General features: G+C 42.9%; 1 protein-coding gene across 1 annotated transcript in view; it reads left to right on the top strand.

Moving 5' to 3' along the window:
- The window catches only part of Arhgap10 (Rho GTPase activating protein 10), a 176,414-nt gene that overhangs the window by 27,933 nt on the left and 126,386 nt on the right, over nucleotides 1-22,095 (top strand). The window contains exons 2-3 of the mRNA XM_090356869.1: nucleotides 21,682-21,777; nucleotides 21,850-21,911. Of these exons, the coding sequence (XP_090212995.1) occupies nucleotides 21,682-21,777; nucleotides 21,850-21,911 (158 nt within the window). The remainder of the gene's footprint in view (nucleotides 1-21,681; nucleotides 21,778-21,849; nucleotides 21,912-22,095) is intronic.

The following is a 22,095-nucleotide window of genomic DNA, read 5'->3' as shown; positions in this document are numbered from 1 at the left end:
TCCATATGTGTGTTTGCTTTGACTCTGGAAAAAGCATTCTGCCCACTGGTGACATCAGGAACTGTCCAGTGAGAGCTTAGAACTCAGAACCACAGATGGAGTGATGAGAAGAAGTTTACTTTGATCAGTGTTGAGAGATGGTAATTGTGTCTCATAATTGGTGGGAAAAAACTTCTTCCTCTTTCCAGTCATTATCTCTTCCCTGAATGATCCCAGATACTTTCCCATCTTGGGGGAAATTCCACGAAGTAGGTTTTTTTTGTTGTTGTTGTTGTTGGCCATGGGTCTTGAACTCTATGTCTGGGCTTTTCAGATCAAGACTACTGCTCTACCCTTTGAGCCACAGCACCACTTCCAGTTTTCTAGTGATTAATTGGAGATAAAAGTCTCATGGTCTTTAGTTGCTCGGGCTGGCTTTGAACCGCAAAACTCAGGTCTCAGCCTTCTGAGTAGCTAGGATTACAAGCATGAGCCCATGCTCCTGGATTCATGAAGCAGTTTGATTGACAGTGTAATAGGAAATAATTCACCATAGTTAAAAGTGCATATGTTGGTGGACTGCTGTAGTTCCAGCTACTGAAGAGGTTAAGGCAAGAGGATTGTTTGAGTTCAAGGGTTCAAGATTTCAGGGCCAGTCTGAGTCACATAGACAGACCCAGAAAAGGTTTATTTTGGCGGGGGGTGTAGCTCATTGCTATAGTATGTGTCTAGTCTGTGCAAGGCCCTGGGTTTCAATACCAGCATTACAAAAACATTAATAATATTTCATAGGATAACTAAGGTTACATTGGTAACTCTAAGAAAGTATAGAAATCACCAGGCACCTGTAATCCTAGCTGCTCAGAAGGCTGAGATCCGAGGATCGTGGTTTGAAGCCAGCTTGGGCAGGAAAGTCCTTGAGACTTATAACTCCAATGAGCCACTCAGAAAACCTAAGTGGTAGAGTTGCTTTAGCTTTGAGCAAAAGCAGCTCAGGGACAGTGCTCAGGCCCAGAGTTCAAGCCCCAGGACTAGAAAGGGAAAAAAAAAAATAGAAATGATGCAGATTATATTAGGTGGTACAGTTTTTGTGTGAATAATTCATTCAACAAAAAATGGGTATCTGAGCTGGTTGCCCATGCCAGTCATGCAGTAATTCTAGCAGCGTAGGAGGCTGAGATCTGAGGATCAAAGCTACCCTGGGCCGGGAAGTCTAGGAGACTCCTTATCTATAGTTAATCAGTAAAAAGTCAGATGTGGGGCTGGGGTTCAGTATTGAGTGGAAAAAAAAAAAAACCCTAAGCAAAAGCGTGAGTCTCTGAGTTCAGGCCCCAGGGGCAGCATGAACAAACAAAAAAGGACTGTCTTGAACATGAAAGATCTGTTATAGTCGCTGGGGATAGTGGTGGAGGAAAGGCAGTTTAGTCAAAACAAAAACAAAAAAGCAACAACAAAAACGTGACTGTATTGTTTCCATCTCTGTATTCCTCCTTGCTCTTCTCCTAGCCCTTGCCAGTCTGCTGGCTGCCCTCCCCTTCCCCCAAGGTCACAGCCTGCCCTCCTTGTCCTCTGAGCCCAGCACCTTCCACTTCTTATCTTGGCTTCCTTTGTTTTTGAAAGGCACTCTCCTGAAAGAGCTTGCAGAGCTGAGTCTTTTTTGCCCAGGAAGGAGTCTCTTGTTTGCTAGTCTTATCTGCCTCACTAATAATGGAGGTGGAAGCAAGGTGGGGTTGTAACACATGAAGAGCTGGGTCTGCGGAAAAGAGCGTTCTAAGCGCAGGGGTACAGGGCGGGTGGTGCTTGTGATAAGTGGGTAGAAGTGGAGTTGAACTTTCATTCTCTTGTCCAGTGGCACCTAGGCTCTACTTGGCATAGTATTTGAGTGAGGAAAAGCAGGGTGTAAACCGACAGATGGGATTAGGAGGTTTTTTTTTTCAATATGGGAGAGGTTGAGGGTGGAACCTGGAACATGTGAAGGTAAAGGAGGACCAGGGGCCTGACTGCCACGGAGAGAGGATGATGACCCGACTGGTGCGGTGCTGGAAAGAAGGAATTGAGGGCAGAGGACGAGGGCCGCAGGGACCCTGTGCAGAGGCTCTGGGAAGGCTGCTGGAGGTGCAAGAGTGATTGGCACACTTCGCTGGCTGGAATGTGAACCCCAAAGACTTCCTTTCATTTCGCTCTCATACCTCGACTTGTCTCCTCAGTGATGTTTGGGATCCATGAGGTCAGGTGACCCTAGCACCTGCATGTTCCCTGGGATCAACCCTCCCAACAACCAGATTCCATCTTTTCTATGTCACCCACGCCGTGAGCAGAGACCATGGAATTCCCGGTGTCAATGGATGATGGATGAAGGCGTTTTCTGAGCTTCTCACTTTCCTTACAGAATCACACATCCCTAAGATCCACTCGTGAAAAACATTGCAAGGGGTCTGGCAGCAACCAGAATCATATGTAGAAGCTTCCCGCCCCACCCCCCCCGCCACCCTGTTCCCCTTTTTGAGTTAGAAACTCTCAGACTTTTCTACCAGGGTCCTGGGTAGCTAGGATTATACATATGAACCACTGGTATTTGGCTATTAACTGATACAGTTCTTTAGTATGTTAAACCCTTATATCTATTTTTTAATGAGTTAAAACATTACAAACAACATCTGCCCCCGAGTCTCTCCATCCCATCTCTCTGCCTCCTCCTCTTTCATACGCTATTTTGAACTTCAGTCAGTCCTTACTCTGCGTGCATTATCTTGGATTTGAAGTGACTTATCTCACTTATCTTACTTATTCATTTATTAAACAACAAAGAAGGAATACTTCCTATTGTATCAGCATCTAAGCCCACTTACAGAGTAGTCTTTTCCAGCTTTTAAAATTGTTTTCCTCCACATAACACAATTTCTATGTGACACTGGATTTTATATGATTTATAATAAACAGACCTGTTCATCCAGGTGATAAACCAGTTTACAACATCTGTTCTCTTTTCTAAACTGAGTCACTCCTGAAATCAACATGATAAACAAGAATCCAGAATGACTGAAAATGCTCAAGAGTAAATCCAGGATTCAGCGTACTGGTGGAGTGCTTGCCTAGCATGCACAAAGATCTGGGTTCGATTCCTCAGTACCACATACATAGAAAAAGCCAGAAGTGGTGCTGTGACGCAAGTGGTAGAGCTGTAGCCTTTAGAAAGCCCAAGGACAGTGCTCAGGCCCTGAGTTCAAGCCCCAGGACTGGCAAAAAAAAAAAAAAAAGTTGGGGCCGGGAGTTTGGCCTAGTGGTTAAAGTGCTTGCCTAACATGCATGAAGACCCGGGTTCGATTCCTTGGTACCACATACATAGGAAAAAGCCAGAAGTGGTGCTGAGGCTCAAGTGGTAGAGCTCTAGCCTTGAGAAAGTCCAAGGACAGTGCTCAGGCCCTGAGCTCAAGCCCAGGACTGGCAAAAAAAAAAAAAAAAAAAAAAAAAAAAGTCTTAGAGACTTTCCCTCCCAAGCTCATTTTGAACCCTGAACTCTCAGATCCTAGCCTTCTGAGTAGCTAGGATTATAGGCTTAACCCACCAGTGCGTAGCTCTTTGTGCTGTCTTTTAAGATGTAGAGATGATGTGGTGGATGGGTTGCTGATAGCCAAAGAAGGATCTGGGGTCTAAACCAGACCAGGCCGCTGTCCCTGAGGCCTTGCTCAACAGCCTGGCTCTGAGGCTCTGCAGGTATTGACTGGGGCCTTCAGTGATGCCTGACTTCATTCTGTTCCCTGCTCCTCCCACTGTTTTTGTGACTGGGGCCCAGTGGGAGGTGCAGGTAGTCTTAAGGATACTTGATGTTCCCTGTGGCTGTCTGGACCAAAGACTTTTATCTTCGGCCATGCACAATTGATTTCCATCTGTTATTGTTTTTGTAAGATAAGAAAGGGGTCAGTGGAGAAGCAGCCGGGGCCATGAGACACTGTTGCACTTTAGCACAGTGAGGGTGTCCCGTGCTCACTGTGGGGATAGTGGTAGCAAGGCATGGACCCAGTTCAGCTGGTTCTTCGAGAACGTTCTGTAGGGATCTCCAGTAAGAAGTTGTTTTTGTGAGTTCCAGGTTGCAACTTGCTCAGTTTCTTCTTTGCCTTTTTTTTTTTTAAATTTTTAATTTTATTTTTTGTAGTATTCAGATTTTGAACTGCAAACCTCACACTTGCTAGACAGGTTCTCTTATCACTGGAACCTCATCCCAAGCATTCTTCCTTAGTAAACTATTATTATTATTATTATTTTTTTTTTTTTGCAGAGTCTCCTCTTGTTCTGTTGTGCGTGTGGGAAAAACCTATGTATTTATGCTCCTGAATAACTGGAATTACAGAGCGACTTACCATACCTGGCTTGTTGGTTGAGATGACGTTTCCTGAACTTATTGCCTACATTGCCCACAAAATGTGATCCTTCTGATAATTGTACCTGGCAGGCACCACCATACCCAGTTATTAGGTTTTGCAGATTTTAGCTTAATTACTTTCTTATTTAAAACCTTCGATAGCCTTCATGAATCTGATGTATAGCTAAGCATGGTGAAGGGTCTCCTTTGGCAAGCTGCCAGGTGATATGATTCCCAGGAATACTTTTTTTTGGCACACTTCTGTTTTTTTTGTTATTGTTGTTTAGTTTGTTTTGTTTTTGCTGGTTTTAGTGCTTAAATCAGGGCCTAGGCACTGTCCCTGAGTTTCTTTTGCTAAAGTCTATTGCTCTGTCACTTTAGCTGCAGCACCACTTATTTATCGGAGATAAGAGACTCATGGACTTTGCTTCCTGGGCTGACTTCGAACCTCCACCCTCAGACCTCAGCCTCCTGAGGATTACAGGTGTGAGTCACTGGTGCCTGGCTTTCTTGGTGCACTTTTGTTGTTAGCTGAGAGTTTCTGTTTTCAAATGTGGATGTTTTTACGCAGTCAGTCTGCCCTCCAGCTCTTTGGAAACTGCTTCTATGATGGGTATTGGACAGATGTCATTCAAATGTGCAGATGTATTGCTTTGGGACTTGTTTAGCTGTCTTCCCACAAGCAATCTGACATGTCCTGAGTCTGAGGTGGGTGGCTTTTACTCTGGGACATTGTTACTGCTATTCACTTAAGTCATGACAATTGCTTTGGGTCATTCATTTTCACTGCGCTCTAACCTGTGTGTTCCTCTTTCTGTCATTTCACCTTCAGTAGGCATTTGAATTGTTTGTAAGCTTGTGTTCCAATGAACAGTTCATTTGGAACAGTCAGGTGTGATCGTGATGGGCTGTCAAATATCCCACAGTCTTGGGACTCCTGGATTGGGATTCTGAGGTGCTACTTCATCAGCTAACGGCAGTTTTGATTGTCTCAGTGACAACAGCCTCTATTTCCAAAAGGAGTAGATAAGAGAGGGGAGCAGGCTGCTTCACCTATAGTTTCTTGGTATGTGTAGTCCTCATTGGTAACATCTGTGCCAGGCATGAGAGGTGGCAGGCACTGGAGTCCATCTCCACCAATGATGATGAAAAGATCTGACGTTTGCTGGATGGCGAACAGGGTGACAGTTTCTTTTGATCAGATCCTCTCTTACTTTTGTGTCTGTCATCTTTTTACATTTGTACTTTCACACTCTGGTTAAGTTTCCCAGTGGGCTTTCTCCCTCTTCTTTGCAAGTTTTCTTTATAAGGGGATTTGTTTCCCGTGTTTTTGTTTAAAGTTTTATGTTATAAGATTATTGAATCCTGGGGTTGGGAGTCTTGAGTGGAAGGTGTATTAAAAATGTTATTTAGTGATACTGGGCAAAATAGGACAGACATCCTTTTGAATGCACCAAAAAAAGAAAGAAAGAAAAGAAAAGAAAAAAAATAAGGGGAGCCCCTAGCATCCAATGTAATTTCAGAGCAGCATCCTAGGACTGAAAGAAGGGGGCTCAAGTATCTCTGTGTGTTAGCTAGTCAGCTAGAAATACCAAACACTTTGTCTATCTTAATCTGGGTTGTAGACAGAGAACAAAACCACTCTGATCCCTTCCTAAAATTAGACTATAGCAGGCTTCACTTCTTATTTTATATTCTTTTTAAGGTAGTAGGAATTGAACCCCTGCCCTTCCACTTCCTAGACAGTCTTTACTACTTGAGTCATGCCCACAACCTTTTGTTTCCTAGTCTTTTGCTGCTGCTTTTATTTTATTTTATTTCTTATCTGTCCTTGAACTAATCCTCTTGCCTATGCTGAGTACCTATGATTTTAGTCATGTACCACTTTTCCTCAATTCTCAGGTTTCTTATTTTGTCCTCAGGGCTTAGGCACTGTCTTTGGGCTTTCCCAAGGCTAGTGCTCTACCCTTGAGTCACAGCATCACTTTTTTTTTTTTGCCTGTATGTGGTACTGAGGAATCAAACCCAGGGCTTTGTGCATGCTAGGCAAGCAATCTACTACTCAGCCAAGCTCCTGGCCCCCTTAGATTTCTTTTGTATGAAACTCAAGTTCAGAAATCACTAAGTGAAGGAGTTAGCATAAAACAAAGAAGAACCAATGAGAGTTCTCTATTAAGTAAAGTAATTAGCATACATACAGTGGGAAAGAATCCTCTGCCAAGACGGAGGAATTTGCAGAAACAAATCCCCTTAGCTGTAGTTTTTTTTTAGAATGTGGGAAACTGTTTTTTTTTTTTTGTGTGTGTGTGTGTGTGTGTGTGTGTGTGTGTGTTTTCCCCCAAGTCCTGGGTCTTGAACTCAGGGCCTGCCTGGGCACTGTTCCTGAGCTGCTTTTGCTCAAGGCTGGTACTCTACCACTTGAGACACAGCTCCATTTCTGGGTTTTTCTTTTTATGTTGTAAGGAATTACCCCAGGGCTTCATGCATGCTAGGTAAGCACTCTACCACTAAGCTACATTTCTAGCCCTGAACCTGGGCTTTTGAACCTTTGCAGGCTCACATATGGAAGAAGGGGTATAAATGAATAGAAATGGACACATTTTCAGCTGGGTGCCCGTGGCTTATGCCTGTAATTCTAGCTACTCAGGAGGCTGAGATCTAATTATCGTGGTTCAAAGCCAACCTGAGTATGAAAGGCCAGTTAACTACAAGAAAACAAAAAGTAGCATTTTGACTCAGTTGGTAGAGCAATAGCCTTGAGAGATAGTGCTTAGGCTTAGAAATGGATACAGCAAAGAAATGGATACAGTTTTAACACAGGACAAAGTTCATCCAGAAAAGTAGCGTCTTAACCAATAAAGCCAATAAGAGATATTATGTTGCCTAATGAAACTGTTCTGCAATTTTCAAACAGTTTTTCTGTTGTTAGAATAGTCTACAAATCATGGAACAGCAGACATTTATTGAGCATCTACTGTTCAGTTGGGAAAGATACAGACAGTCCTATGTTCTGCCCTTAGGCAGTACAGCCGAGAAGGCACAGTATAAAATAAGTGGTGTCGTAAACTTACACAGTGGCTTTGGGGTTACAGAAGTTGTGAGTGATTCATTTCATCAGAGAAGTTTGTTCATTCAGTGATCATTTAATAACTCTTCTTATGTGGTCAGTGTTGGGCGGATATAAGAGGGCCTTGTGTTAATTGGGCACACTTGCCATTGCATTTGGCAGAGAAAAGTCTAGGTCTGATTAATCTCTATAATGTAATTGAAATTCTCACAGCATCCCAAATGCAGAACTCTCTATAATTATCTCAATTTAAGAGCCTTTTTATTGAAATAGAGAGCTCACTTGTAAATGTATATCTGAGTAGACTGTCATGCACTCTACATACCTGGATAAGTCATGTGTGGAACAGGAAAAGAAGGAACGCTATCTATGCCACACAGGTGTCCTTGTCCCTGTGCAAGCGTTCCTTTCAGCCCCCAAGACCTTAATCAGGGCTTCTAATTACTGTGTGTGATATACACACACACATATATAATATATTTACACATGTACATGTATATTTATCGGTTTTTATATTTTCTAGAAATGGAAACATGTAATAGATACTATTTTTTGTTGCGTCCTATGACATCGCATCGGTTGAAGTTTAACTATGGTTCTCCATTATCCCATCGTACAGATGAAGAAATGGAGCTGGGAGGTCAAGAATAGACAGAGTCACGTTGCTTGTATTGCAGTGTTCCAGTTCCGCTATGTGTGTCTGGAAACCTGATTGTTAATATTCTTAGGATTTTTTATCAGGTAAATACAGCGCACACATTGTCCTGAGTCCTTTCAAAGGGACCTCTAGATTATGAGTAGCATGCCATTGTTTAGACTGTACCATAAGGGAAAAAAATAGTCTTGATATTTAAAGTGCATATTGAGCTTTCTAGCTACTTGTGCTGCTGACTCTATAATCAGTTCTGTATCATATAAGGACCTCATACTCACTCAGCTTGTTTATTCACAGCTGGCACTTGACCATTTGAACCACACCTCCCATTCAGTATTTTGCTGATATGAGTCTCCAGAACTTTTTTCCCTAGCTGGCTTCAGAACTCCAGATCTCAGCCTCCTGAATAGCAAAAGCTACCAGTACCTGTCTTAGAAGGTTTCTTTTATTTTCTAGCCATTAAGCATTTGTGGAAAGTCTTTTGACCAGGACATAGTAGAGACGCAAAGATGGGTATCATAGTTCCTGTCCCTGATCAGCGTGTAGTCTGTGGGAGAGATGAGCACATGTGCGTTAGGGTACCTGTGGTAAACTCTGAAGAGCCATGAGCAGCTTTTCCCTTCCACAGCAGCAGAGGCACCTCAGGCAGGTGGGCATGAAGCTGCCTAGAGAGATGGCAGCAGAGCCGAATTGTGACGGGAGTGCAGAATTCCCACCTAGTCTTGTTTACCCATCATGGGGCATCTGATTCCCTATTTCTAGAGTGAAGATGCTGCTTGTGTGTTATTAACATCCTGTCACTGCAACAAAATTCTAGAGGGAAATACTTTACGAGAAAGAAAAGGTTTATTTTGGGTCATTGTTTTGGTGGTTCCTGACCATGATTTTTCGACCCAGTGGTTTTTGGCCTGCATGGAAGCACACTGGCCTTCAGAGCTACATTCCCCGTGGCCCAGTTCATCTGCCCTCCTCCTAATGCTGCCACCTCCAGTAGCCTGACAGTTGTGTCCCAGATAGAATGCTAGCTTATTAGAACGTTCCTTGTCTTATCTAAATCTTGGACTTCAGCCGATGGCTGCCCCTTCAGTTTTAGCCTGCAAGTTTCTGTCTGTGAACTGAGGCTCCAGTGACTTCAGAGCCGTAGGGGATGTGTGGATTGATGGGGTTGATCAGACATTCCTGGGACTCTGAGTTCACTGCTTTGTGCTGATGCCGGTTGTGAGGACAGAGGCTTCTCCCTGGGCTGGACTGGGGAGTGTCCCCATTGCTTCAGAATTCTTAGAATTTGGATGGGGAGGGCAGGTTGCCTGTTATGGCAGGGTCCCTTACTTGAGGAGGGTTGTGGGGATCTCTCCAGCGGTGCCTCACAGCTGTGTCTCTGGGGAAGGGATAGCAGTCTCAGGTTTGTGGAAACCACAGGGACATCCCGAAGCAGACCACTTAGTGCCTGTTCGGGGATGGGTGCTCTGTCCATTGTACATGCCTGCATCCCTGCTCATTGCCAATGGGGCATCAAATGACTCCTTCTTTTGGATGATGTTAGACTTGCCTGATGTCCGAGGAACTTGTTTGATGTGGAGAGGAAGCCTACCTGGGTCACCTTCTGTTGCATGCAGGCTGGGAAATGACAGGAGTAGGTAGCCTGTTTTGGGGGGCGGGGAAGGAGGAGAGTTTACGACACTCACACAAAACTATACTTCTGTGACCAGAAATCACTTTGCTTTCAACTTAGCAATTTTCAGAATTCTGTTGTCATCTATGAGGTTATTTCCAGAGTAAGTAATACTTTGTGGGCAGGAAGAAAAAGTAAATATCTATGTCTACGGTATCTTGGCTGTTTAAATGTTTGGATTTTTAAAAGCAATATAAAATAACACAACATTCTAGCCTTTACATTTCTCAGCAAATCCCATCACTCAGCTGTCTTATTTTGTAGCTATGGAAACCAGTCAAGTCAGGTGAATGGACTGGGAATTGTATTGCTAGTGAACTGCAGAATCCAAACCTGAGCTCAGTTTGTGGTAAGGAAATCCAATATCTGTTGTGGCTGAAGAGCGCCAAAGCTGTGCTTCAATGCCCTGGGATTTATAACGTTGTCATGATAGAGAATTTATCAAAGTAAGACACCTGTCCATATCGGGAAAGAATCTAGTCTTAAAGATACTGAGATGGAATGCATGCTCTATTTCTTCTTGCAAAAGAAATTTCTATCACCAATGATTATCATGTTCATATTCTACTTCAAAGAAAGTCAGGAGTACAATTAAGTCCGGGTGACACCACCCAAACAAATTAATCTCATAACTTGGCATCACTGTGGGGTTTTCATCAAGTAATCTCTTAAACACAACACAGACATCATCTGCTTACAAACACTTCTCCATAACACCTTTTTTTTTTGTCACAGAATTGGAGAAGCCAGCTAGTCAATTGTAATAGTTTTTCTTTAAAATTAAATGATATTCAGTGATATCCAAATGAGGTTTCTAGAGCTGAAGCAATTCCAGAGTTCTTGGGAGATGTGAGATAGAAGACATTTCCTTCTTTCTCAGAACCTGGCATGGACAGGAAATAGGAATAAACACAGCTCTGCTTTGGATCTTGGGTGACAGAGACAGAGAGGGTCTGAGTAGTAGGACCAGTGGTTAGAGATCATTCTAACTCTCATTTACTCTTTAACTTGCTTGTTCCTGTTTACTACTTTTTAAAAAATCTCCTGTATCCTACTTAAATGTTTTGCTGAAAAAAAAAATAAAACCAGGCCGGGAGTTTGGCCTAGTGGTTAAAGTGCTTGCCTAGCATGCATGAAGACCCGGGTTCGATTCCTCGGTACCACATACATAGAAAAAAGCCAGAAGTGGTGCTGAGGCTCAAGTGGTAGAGCTCTAGCCTTGAGAAAGTCCAAGGACAGTGCTCAGGCCCTGAGCTCAAGCCCAGGACTGGCAAAAAAAATAAATAAATAAAACCAATACAAGAGAAGGGAATTGAACCCAGGAGTTCAGACAACTCCTATCACTCAGGATAAAACTGATGCACTGACCGTGTGCTTTGTGGGTCCTTCAAATTCGGGGCAAATTTTATTAAAAACCAGGGTCAAGTATGTTCGATGTACAGACCTGTCTTCTGTAATCCTTTCTGTGACGTGAAAGGCAAGAGAGCAATGCCGATGTTAGTTTGCTAGTGATTGACTGGCATGGAGTCATCAGAGAATGTTAGTGTTGGACAGGCTTCTTTGGGCCACTGGGCAGGTGTCTCTGAAGTGTGGTACTCTATGTATCTCATAATGGACTGGAGGCAGACCCCTTATACAATGGCAGTTTCTACCTCATACCACATCAAGTGTGCCTCCTGTTACCTTCTGTATAGGACTTGCGATGGGTCGCTGGACCATGCAGGATGGATCTAAAAATCATTCTCATTAATGTTCTTTGACAAATTCTGCAAATGCTAGGGGAGAGCCACCATTATATGAGAGGTTGAGGCTTAGACAGAGAATGTGTTGGATGTGACTATGACTATGTTTGCTCAAAACCTAAATCCAAGTCTGTTCTTTGTCATCATTCCTAAGAGCCCCTGCTGTGTTCTGGCATGGGCATGTTGATAGGAGATGCAACATAAGGTTCTTCGTGACTCTTGCTCTTTTTTCTTTTTAATATTAATTTTTTTTTTACATTTTAAAAATCTTCAAGCTGGTCGTGGTGGCTCACACCTGTAATCCTGGCTACTCAGGAGGCTGAGATCTGAGGATTGTGGTTCAAAGCCAGCCCAGGCACAAAAGTCTGTGAGCATCTCATCTCCATCAGAAAACTGGGAGAGGGGCTGTGGCTCAAGGGATAGGGCGGTAGCCTTGAGCTGCAGAGTTCAGGGACAATGCCCAGGCCCACAGTTCAAGTCCCACAACCACCACCAACAACCATCAAACTCTTCAAGTTGCATAGAGTGGCCATTTAACGAGGCCATTTGTGAATACGTCTTCATCAATGCTGACTCTTGCAGTATTGGGTTCTGTGTAGATCAGTGTCTGGAATGGACAGGCTCTGTCACTTTACTGACAAATATTCATGGCCAGAGTTTTGGTCTAGAGCTTGTCACTACAGCAGAGATCAAAATGAACGGAAGAAACAGTCCCAGCCTTTAGATTTTATATTTGGGGGTTAGTTGGGCCAGCAGGAGTCTCTCCGTTCCTCCACAGGTCTAATTCCTTGCTTTTCTTTCTAGGTCCTTGTCTCCATCAGCTCAGTTCTCTCTTCTTTAATACTGTTCTGCTGAGCTCAACAGCCTCATGGTCTTCTTTCACATTTCGTTTCACCATTTCCTAACCACTGCCCTGAGTCCTACCTTAAGCCAGGCTGTTAGGAGCTGGGCTGCAATGTCCCCCCCCCCCCCCCCCCCCGCGGCTTTTCTTTCTTTATACCTTCCTGTTGAAACAGCAGGCCTGAACTCGTGTGCAACAGCTACCTGCTCACTAGCATGCTTGGCCTGCCCGAGGCCAGTAATTGGTCCCCTTTCTCCCGTCAAAGCTCTGGAGGGGAGATCCTACCACCTGTCCTGATCACCAGGTAGTACTCTTTTGTGTTCTCTCTCTCCTGACCTTGCCCTTGGCAACCACACTTGATTTTCTGATAGGTATTACTCCCGGTCTATGCCATCGCCTTCCTTTTTCCTGCTGGCCTGGTATTCTTAGTGTAACTCCTGCACCCTTCCATTCTGGGAAGAGGTTCTTTTTTTCACAAATTGCTCACAAAACCTCTCTCTCTCTCTCTCTCTCTCTCTCTCTCTCTCTCTCTCTCTCTCTCTCTTTCTCTATCTCTGTGTGTGTGTGTGTGTGTGTGTGTGTGTGTGTGTCTGTCTGTCTGTCTGTCTGTCTCTCTCATTTCTTCATGTTGAGCAGTTTCTTACATTGGCCCATCTCATGTACTTGAGGCTGCAGTGTTTTAGATGGGCTGGATTTTACTCGTAGGACCTTTTATTGTTCAACTTTGTGTGTACATATTGAAGTCTTTGGAAGTATATTTCTTAGTGTGGAAGGGGTGGTTTTCAGTTGCCTGGTCTTGTACCTGGGTCCTTGCTGGTGGCCTTTGCTCCCCACTTTATGGCTCCTTTTCAGGAGGAGCTCAGGGGCATGTGTGACCCCCCCCCCCCTTCCCACGACTGGCCTGTGTGAGTAAGATACCAGATGGCCTTGTTGTAGCCTTTTATGGGAAAGAAGTGAGTTAGGCCAACTTCATTCTCTTGGGAAATTAAATTGGAGAAGTAAGAAGGGAAAGGCAGTGGGGGCTGAAGTTGAAGGAATTTATGAAGAGCCACCTTCAGTGACAGCAATGGATCAGATGTAGAAGACGGATGCGACAACTGGCATATGGCAGAGGAAAGTAAGGACTGAGAAGCAAGTTATTGGCAGAGGCCCAGAGAGAATTCAGGACAGTAAGTTCTTTCTCATGGAAAGTTGTGTACTTTTTAAAGAGTTATCTACAATTGTTTTGTTTATGTCTCCCCCCACCCCCCATTTTGCTGTCGTGGGACCTAGGCTCTGTCCCTGAGCTCTTTTACTCAAGGCTAGTGCTCTACTGTTTTCAGTCACAGCTCCATTTCTGGTTTTCTGGTGTTTAATTGAAGATCAGAGTCTTTTGGAATTTCCCTAGGCTGGCTTTGAACCAAGATCCTCAAAACTCAGCCTCCTAAGTAGTTAGGATTATAGGTGTGAGCCACGCACTCAATGGTATTTATTAGTGGGTACCAATTGTACAGAGGTTTTTTTTTTTTTTGCCAGCCCCTGGGCTTGGACTCAGGGCCTGGGCACCGTCCCTGAGCTTCTTTTGCTCAAGGCTGGTACTCTACCACTTGAGCCACAGCACCACTTCTGGCTTTCTCTGTGTATGTGGTACTGAGGAATGGAACCCAGGGCTTCATGCACGCTAGACAAATACTCTATCATCAAGTCACATTCCCAGCCCCAGGCAATTGTTTTCATTGTGATATTTCCATAGTACCTATAATACACTGTGGTCAAATTCACTGCTTTTCTTTTTTTTTGCTTCCTTTAATGAATTTCATTGTGTTGTTTTCATGTGTGTGTATATATATATGTATCTCTATATATGTACATATACATATATGTAATGTACTTTACCATCTCCCTCCCCTTTTAGTCTTTTTTCCATATTTGTATTGTTATTTATTATTTTATGTCTTGTTTCCACATAGGGGGGAAATCATGATATTTGTCTTTCTGAGCAAGGTTTATCTTACTTTAGGAGATATCTAGTTCTAACTACTTTTCTGAAATGAGATATTTCCTTATTCTTTATTGCTGAATAATATGCCATTGAGTACATATACCATATTAAAAAAATAAGTTAATTAGTTGGTGAACATTTAGATTGGTCCCATAGCTTGGCTATTGTGATAATGCTGCTGTCAGCATGTGCATACAGGTATTTTGATTGTATGCCAACTTGCATTCCTTTGGTTATATGGCCCTAATAGGGCTCTGACAGTATCTCAAAGTAGTTATCTTTTTGTGGTTGAAATATTTTTTGTGATTATAAAGGTAACCAATGTACAGATGGGTTACAGTTACATAAGTACATTTCTTTTGGGGGTAGTGTTGCCCCTTCCCTCACTCGCTCCCAGTTTTCCCCTCCTATCCCTACCCACAAGCTGTGTAGTTTGTTTTCAACCTCATGTCTCGTGAGTACCACTGCTGCATTTGCTCACCATTTGTTCTTTCATTTTTATGCCCCCGTTATCCTCCTAAAGACAGATAAACTAACAGACAAGACAACAAGAAAAGAAAAGAGAAACAAACCAGTAATCTTCTTACATTGTAAAAATTTGCTGTAATGATGACTGGAGAGTTTGGTAGAATGTGGGAGTTGTGTGGTTGGTTCTGACTGGTGGCAGGGACTCTGGTACCATTTGCGATCCTTCAGTGCAGAAGGGTGGAAAAGCTCACATTCATGAAGCCAGTGAACACCTGAAATCTGAATCCTGCTAATATTTACTTTGGGGCCGAGGAATACACTGTGGTTAACAAAGTAACTTGTCTTGACATTACTCCTGTTTGCGGGTTTGTTTTTGTTTTTGTCTTAGAGCATTTTGGAAACCACTTTGTTTGCCAAGTTGCTGTATTCAGTACCAGAATGTTTGAACAATATTATGTTTTGTCATGGAGCTTAACATCATTGAAAACAATTTTTGCAAATAGCATTCTCATATTGTATTGTTTTATATCTGTAGCGAAAGCCCCCCTTTTCAGCTAAACAATAGGGATGTATCATCTCACCATAGAGACTAGACATCCCAAATCATGATTCTAGTAAGACTGGTTCTTTCTGCAGGATCGGTTCCAGGTATTTCTCCTTGGTTTATATGTGGTTGTCTTATCTTTGTATCTCATTCCCTTCTCTTTTTTCTCTGTGTTTCTTTTATCCAAATCTCACCTTCCTCCTTTGTATTTGGTGGCCATCCTGGGGCTTGGACTCAGGGCCTATGCTGTCCCTGAGGTGTGGTTTGATTTTTTGCCCAAGGCTAGTGCTTTACACTTGAGCCACAGCTCTACTTCCAACTTTGTGCTTAATTGAGCACCAAGAGAGACTCGTGGACTCCCCTGCCTGGCTAGCTTCAAATCAGTTTGCTTTTGGAGAAGGGGGACATCCCATGTGAGTTCATGGCATTTCAGTTTGTAAGTAAGTAGTAAAGCTACTGATCCTTTCCGTTTATCTTTATGCTTACCCAAAGCCACAGACCTGATAGAAAGACAGCATTTCAGCCTATTGAAAATACCCTTTTTCTCTGTGTGCGAGCATGTGTGCATGCCAGTTCTGAGTCTTGAATTCAGAGAGTAGACATTATTCTTGAGGCTTTGCTCAAGGCTGGTACTCGGCCACTTGAGTCACAGCTCCACTTCTGGCTTTTTTTTTTTTTTTTTTTTTTTGTGGTAGTTAATTGGAGATGAGTCACATGGATTCCCTTCCCTGGGTGTCTTTGAACTATGATCCTCAGATCTCAATCTCCTGAGTAGCTAGGATTAGAAGTGTGAGCCCAGACAGCTAGCAGCCTTTTCCTTTAAATTGGTTATGCTGCCTTGGCTTTTCTGTCTTGTTCCTTTCTTGTAAAATAGGGTCATTAGAGTAAATTGTAGCTAAGATCAAATTTGCAGCCAAATTACTTTATTAGGTCAGAAGCTAGATATGTGAATCCAGTGATTAGAAGGTAAAAGAGGGTAGTATCTCCATTGGTTACCAGAGAATTAGGTTTCACTAAAACTTGAGTGAAGGCATAGCTGAATCTATAGGGCCACCAGTTCCAATACCAGCATTTGAGTAGTTTCCTAGAAACTACCAAACTGTGAGCATGCCAGCATTCCTTGTTTGCTACAATGTATTTATTCTAGGAGAAGGTGGACTTTGGGAGCAGATCACCAGGGATATTACTTTTTTCTTCATATATTTTTTATTATAATTAATAGAAGGGTTACATTATATTCACCAGATAGAAGGTGCATTACTTCACAAACATTGATACCCTTTCTCATGTCTTGGTCCCCATTTCCCTCCCCCCACCCCACATCTTGTGTTCCCCCCTTCCCTATCCTATTTCAAATAACCAAATGAGCATATATACAATATATCAGATAACAAGGTGAAATACTGTAACAATGTGAGATAACCAAGGACAGCAAAAGAGATGAGAGGTAACATAGTACATTAAGGACTCACCAGGGATATTCTTTTTCATACTTAGTAATAATTTCTCCCTTTCCTCTAAAACGTACATGTGTATACACAAACACATATGAACACTACGGACATGCACGAGACTGCATCCCCTTGCGCCCTTCTTCTGGGATGGACTGTTTAGCTGCTGGACTGCATAGTCAGGAGCTCTTGTCAGCACATTCTAGGTCTCACTAGCTTGTGTCCAAACCAGGAACAGTGGCCTGACATGCGTCAGGAAGAACAGACCAGGGTTCTTGTTTGAACTCCCTTAGAACTAGCTGTGTAAAACTGAGCTGGTCACCCAGCGTTGGGCCTCACTCATGAGGCTGTGCGGATTCTGCCAGTGGTTTGCAGGTTGTGTTCTGCAGCTGGTGACCTCTTCTGGGATCTCTCTGGGAGCTGGTGACTAGCAGAGCAGGTTTCCTGTCGCACGTTCTTCACCTGGGCTTAGCGTTATCTCTGTTGTCCACCGCTTGCTGGTTGTATGTATGGATCTGAGGCAAGCTGCTTATCCTGTGCCTAGCTCAGAGGACTGTGATAGCTGTGATGACTAATGTGTGACGTCTCACTTCTCCAGCAAGTTGCTGGAGCACTCACCTCCTGTCAGTACTGGGAAGGGAGTACAGTGGGCAGGCAGGTTAGTGGTCCTCTAGAGATGTCTCATGTGAATCTTTTGAAACCGGTGTTATTTTTACAGGTGTGATTAAATTAAGGGCTACTAGATTGTCCTCAGGGCAAACATAATTGCAGCAGCCCTGAAGAAGATGTTTGTGAGGACCAAAGCAGAAGCTCATTGGTGGCTGGGGGCAAAAGCCAAACTATTTGAGCAAAGTAGAAGTCAGATTCCTAGAAGGAATGCATTCGGAAGGAATGTGTTTGCTTTTAGCCCCAGGATATCCATCTTAGACTTCTAGCTTCCATGACCTATACGTTAATACATTTACATTATTCCAAGTCATTATATTGGTAATAATTTGTGGTAGCAGTAACAGAGGAAATTGATGCAATAAATTAGCTGTCTTAACCTGTTTATTTTTTTTCTGTGTTTGTTTGCTTACTGTAAGATTTTTTTTTTTTTTTGCTGTTTCTGAGGCTTGAACTCAAGGCCTAGACTTTTTTGCTCAAGGCTAATATTTTACCACTTGAACTATAGCTCTGTTTCCAGCTTTTTCGTGGTTAATTGGAGATGAGAGCCTCATGGACTCTTCTACTAACCGGCTTCAAACTGTAATCTTTAGATCTCAGCTTCCTAAGTAGCTACAATGACGGGTATGAGCCACCAATTCCTGGCGGATTATATCTATGTCTGTGTCTGTATTTGTATCTTTCCATATCTGTATCTATGTCTATGTCTATATATCTCTAGAAATATATGAGAATCTAGATATACAGATACCTATATGTATATATGCTAGTATCCATATTTTCATACATCTATCTCTCTCTATATCTGTGTGATAAGAACACCTGGGGCTGGTGGGCTAGGTGGTTGACAGCCTTCCTTTCTCACAGAGTGTCCTATTATATAGCAGGGGCATTCTCTGCCTGCCTAGCTCAGAACCTAGCTGCAGTTGGCTCTGAGTCTAGGCAGTATCCGCAGTGTGATTGGATTGTCGTGCGTGGTTCAGGGAAGGCTGATGATGTTATCCACTGTGGATAATGGGACTGTTTCAAGGTTCTTTCATAATTGCTTGGATGTTCTAGAGAACACTTGGCGTTGCTTATGCGTCATATTAGCTTTTAAGGCTTGCACACTATGTTCACAGTGCGTTTGTAATTTGTCTTCAGCTCCATCAGTTTATCACTTTGGATCATCCTAGCTATTTGAATGTTGTTTATTCTATGTCTGAGAAGAACTCAGTAATAGAAACTCCAGGAAGGCTGTTCCTGGAGGAGTTAAGGCTAGCAATGCTTTAACTTTGACATCAGAGACAGTTGGCCTATGAGCTGCTACCAAAACAACCTGTGATTTGGCTTTCAAGCCTAGACTAGCCAAGTAATGCATTCTGTACTCACAAGATGTTTGTACCATTTTTTTTTTAAACCACAAAATGAGTTCTTTCTTTTTTTTTTTTTTACTTGCAGAGAAAAGCCACCGTATTCTTTTTACATATAGTGCCCTATAGGATTTTTTTTTTTTTTTGTCTAACAGGAAAACATAAGGGAAACGTGAAGCTAGCCCATGGTCCTGGAAGAATTTTGACTCCCAAGTTATGTGGATTAGCATTTGCATTATTTCTTTGGCAAGAAACTGGCATGAAATGATACATTTTTGGTGTGCATGCTTTGATGCCCAGAGCAGAGATGAGACTTTACTTGGCAGACTTTGCCATAGTTGATAATCTAGTTATTTCAGTCTCTACATGCAGAGGAATGTGAACATCTCAGTGCAGTTTCTTTATTTCAGAAAAAGGCTTTGGAGTTCAATGTGAAGATTCCTGAAGTTCAGTGAGTGAGAAAAGGGATTTATTCATGGTTTGTTTAAATTTCAAGCCCAGGATTATAGGCATTATGGATCCATCTCTTCATGGATTCTCCTTGGAGTTTCACTCTGTGGGAGCAGAAGTTGTAAGAAGCGGTAGTGAATGAATTAATGACCAGGACATGCTTGTAACTTCTGGTCTTAACATGCATCGATTTGACACACCCACACTGTTGCCCATAGCTACAGTAAATTAGGTAAACATGCAACTCAAGCATCCCATCCACTTGGGCCAGATAGCCACATAAAGTAAATGACTGTGCTTTAAGAAATCATTCTCCCCATTGGTGGAATTATCAAGCAGTGGCAATTTGGGCCAGGTTCTGGAGGGTCTCCAAGGTTGAATCCAAGTCCTGATTGGTACAAAGGGTCATTAATGATTATTATAAACAAATATACACCAAAGCTCCTAACAAAAGAAATGGACAGTTACATCATGCCAGGATTAAGCTATAAAGAAATAGAAAACTTAGGTAGATCAAGTAGACAGATTCCTGGACACATATACTTTAACAAGATCGAGTTATTAAGAAACAGAAAACCTTAACAGACCAGTAACAACTCTACTACATTCAGGGTGGACTGTTGGTACATATCGTAGTTTGGAAGGATTTCAGGAGCATTATGGCAAATAAAAGTGCCCAGTTTTACAAGGTGAAATAAAATGATGACAAAATAAGATATGCACATGCAGAAGAATGAAACTAGACTTATTTTTGCCAGCCTCAAAGATCAGCTTAATATGATGAAACACTTAAATATTAGACCTGAGGAATTCTCCAGCCTATGAATCCAGAAACACAGTCCTGGAAACCTGTGGAGGGGCAAGTTCATTTGGAGAGTAAGCCCCATTCTTTCTTTAAGTTAGGCACGCTTTTTGTGCACACTGAGGCTTGACATTAGCCCCTCTATGTATACCACCTTGGAAGGGATGTTCAGAGCTTATTTACTCGTGGTCTTCAGGTATGAGGAGATGGGTTTTGGAGAAAATACCTATGAATTTTCATTTAGTAGAATTCTACATTAGAGTCAGAGAACAGGACAGCTTCCTGTCAGGTGAGATCTAGACAAAGGACCTGGGAATCAAGAACTGTCCTGAGAGGCAGACTGGTGTTATGAAAGGAAAGGACATTCACTGATGTATGAAACCCCAGAGAGTTGGTCTCTACTGTTGGCTGTCTGAAGGGTTCTGTGACCTTGGTCAACTTCCTAATTTATCTTGAAAGTGACATACCTCACTTAGAGGTGTGTGTTTGTGTGTGTGTGTGTGTGTGTGTGTGTGTGTGTGTGTGTGTGTGTGTGTGTGTGTGTATTTTGACATCTCTACAAGGCACATACATTTATTAGACATCAGTGGCCAAAGTCAGAACCCTAGTTTAAAAAACAAATTGGAAACAATTGAAATGACATTTCACAGAAGGAAGTAAAGGAAATTCAAATAGCCTACAGCCACATAAAAGTACTCAAAGCCATCAGTGATCATAATGCCAAAAATTAACATTTCCAGACAGCATTCATCCAATGGGCAAAATTAATGATTCTGGCAGCTCCAAGAGTGGGTATGACTGTGTATAAAAAAACAACTTCTTATAGTTACAGAGAGGGAAAAATCTGGCATATTTATGTTTTTATCAGTGGGCCACTTCCTGTTAAATCTGATGATGTACTACAATTCAAAGATGCTGATAAATTTCCCAGAGAAAACTTTTGCATGTGAGCACTCTGGCTGCAGTGATTATTTGGCAGTCAGGGGACCTGTCTGTCCAAGTTGTGGAGACCCTCTGCTTGAAGCTGTGGCTGGCAGTCAGATCTCATGAAACCCTGAGAGAGGCAATGTCAGGTTCATGCACTCCTAATTTTAGCTTGAACTTTTGAGGCAGGCAAACTCTGACCCGAGTGAGCAGGGACAGGGTGAAAGGGCTTTAGGGAAATGAGATGAAATAGTCAGGTCTGGGAAAGAAGGAGTGGGAGAGAGAATAAATGATTTCCAGCACCTCTTCTGAACCAGGGCATGGTATGGAAAACAGAGGTGGCCCAAAGGATGTGCCAGGTGGAAGGTGGTAAAAATGTGGTTGTTGCTTCTCACAGATGCAGTGGACGGGAACACTCCATCTCTACCCTTTTAGCAGTATAACATTCTTCTTATAGACTTGAGCTTAAAAACACCTCTGGCCCTAGCGCCATATAAAGCCCACAGAATCATTTTACCCATGATGAAACAGATAGGTATACGTCTTGTATACTGTTTCTTGTTGGCTGCCTGAGGGCCATCTGCTTATATTGATAATTTGGAGTGACCTGTAAATGGGCTTATAAATACCCTCAATGACTTCATGGCAGGGGAAAAAACAAAAAAAAAAGGTTCTCTATGGCCAGCTTAAAATGAGGACCCTAGTAATCCATGTGCTTTCTTTCCAGATCTTTCTGCAGCGCAGCGGAAGTTCGCACACTCACTCCGAGACTTCAAATTCGAGTTCATCGGCGACGCGGAGACAGATGATGAGCGCTGCATAGGTATATGAGCATGGAGTCGGGGTTCGCGTCCTCCAGAGTGGCCACCACACACTCACTGCTTTCTCATTACAGATGCTTCCTTACGCGAGTTTTCAAATTTCTTGAAGAACCTAGAAGAACAGAGAGAAATTATGGTGAGTGGATAGTAGGGGAGGCCGATTTCAAGGAGGGAAGCTGTGGGCCTGGACGCTGGTTCTGGAGGAGGCGTTGGGGGAGGCATGCATCCAGTGGCTGGAGCTGTGGATGGGGTTTGCAGACCTTCTCTCTCCGGCTCCAGGATGACACCGACTGGACAAGTTTTCAGTTTTATGCTGTCTT

This window comes from Megascapheus bottae, chromosome 23 (assembly GCF_031878675.1).
Source record: "Megascapheus bottae isolate mThoBot1 chromosome 23, mThoBot2.hap1, whole genome shotgun sequence".
NCBI classification, from domain to species: domain Eukaryota; kingdom Metazoa; phylum Chordata; class Mammalia; order Rodentia; family Geomyidae; genus Megascapheus; species Megascapheus bottae.
The sequence above is the reverse complement of the archived record's forward strand: the minus strand, read 5'-3'. Positions and strand labels throughout refer to the sequence as shown.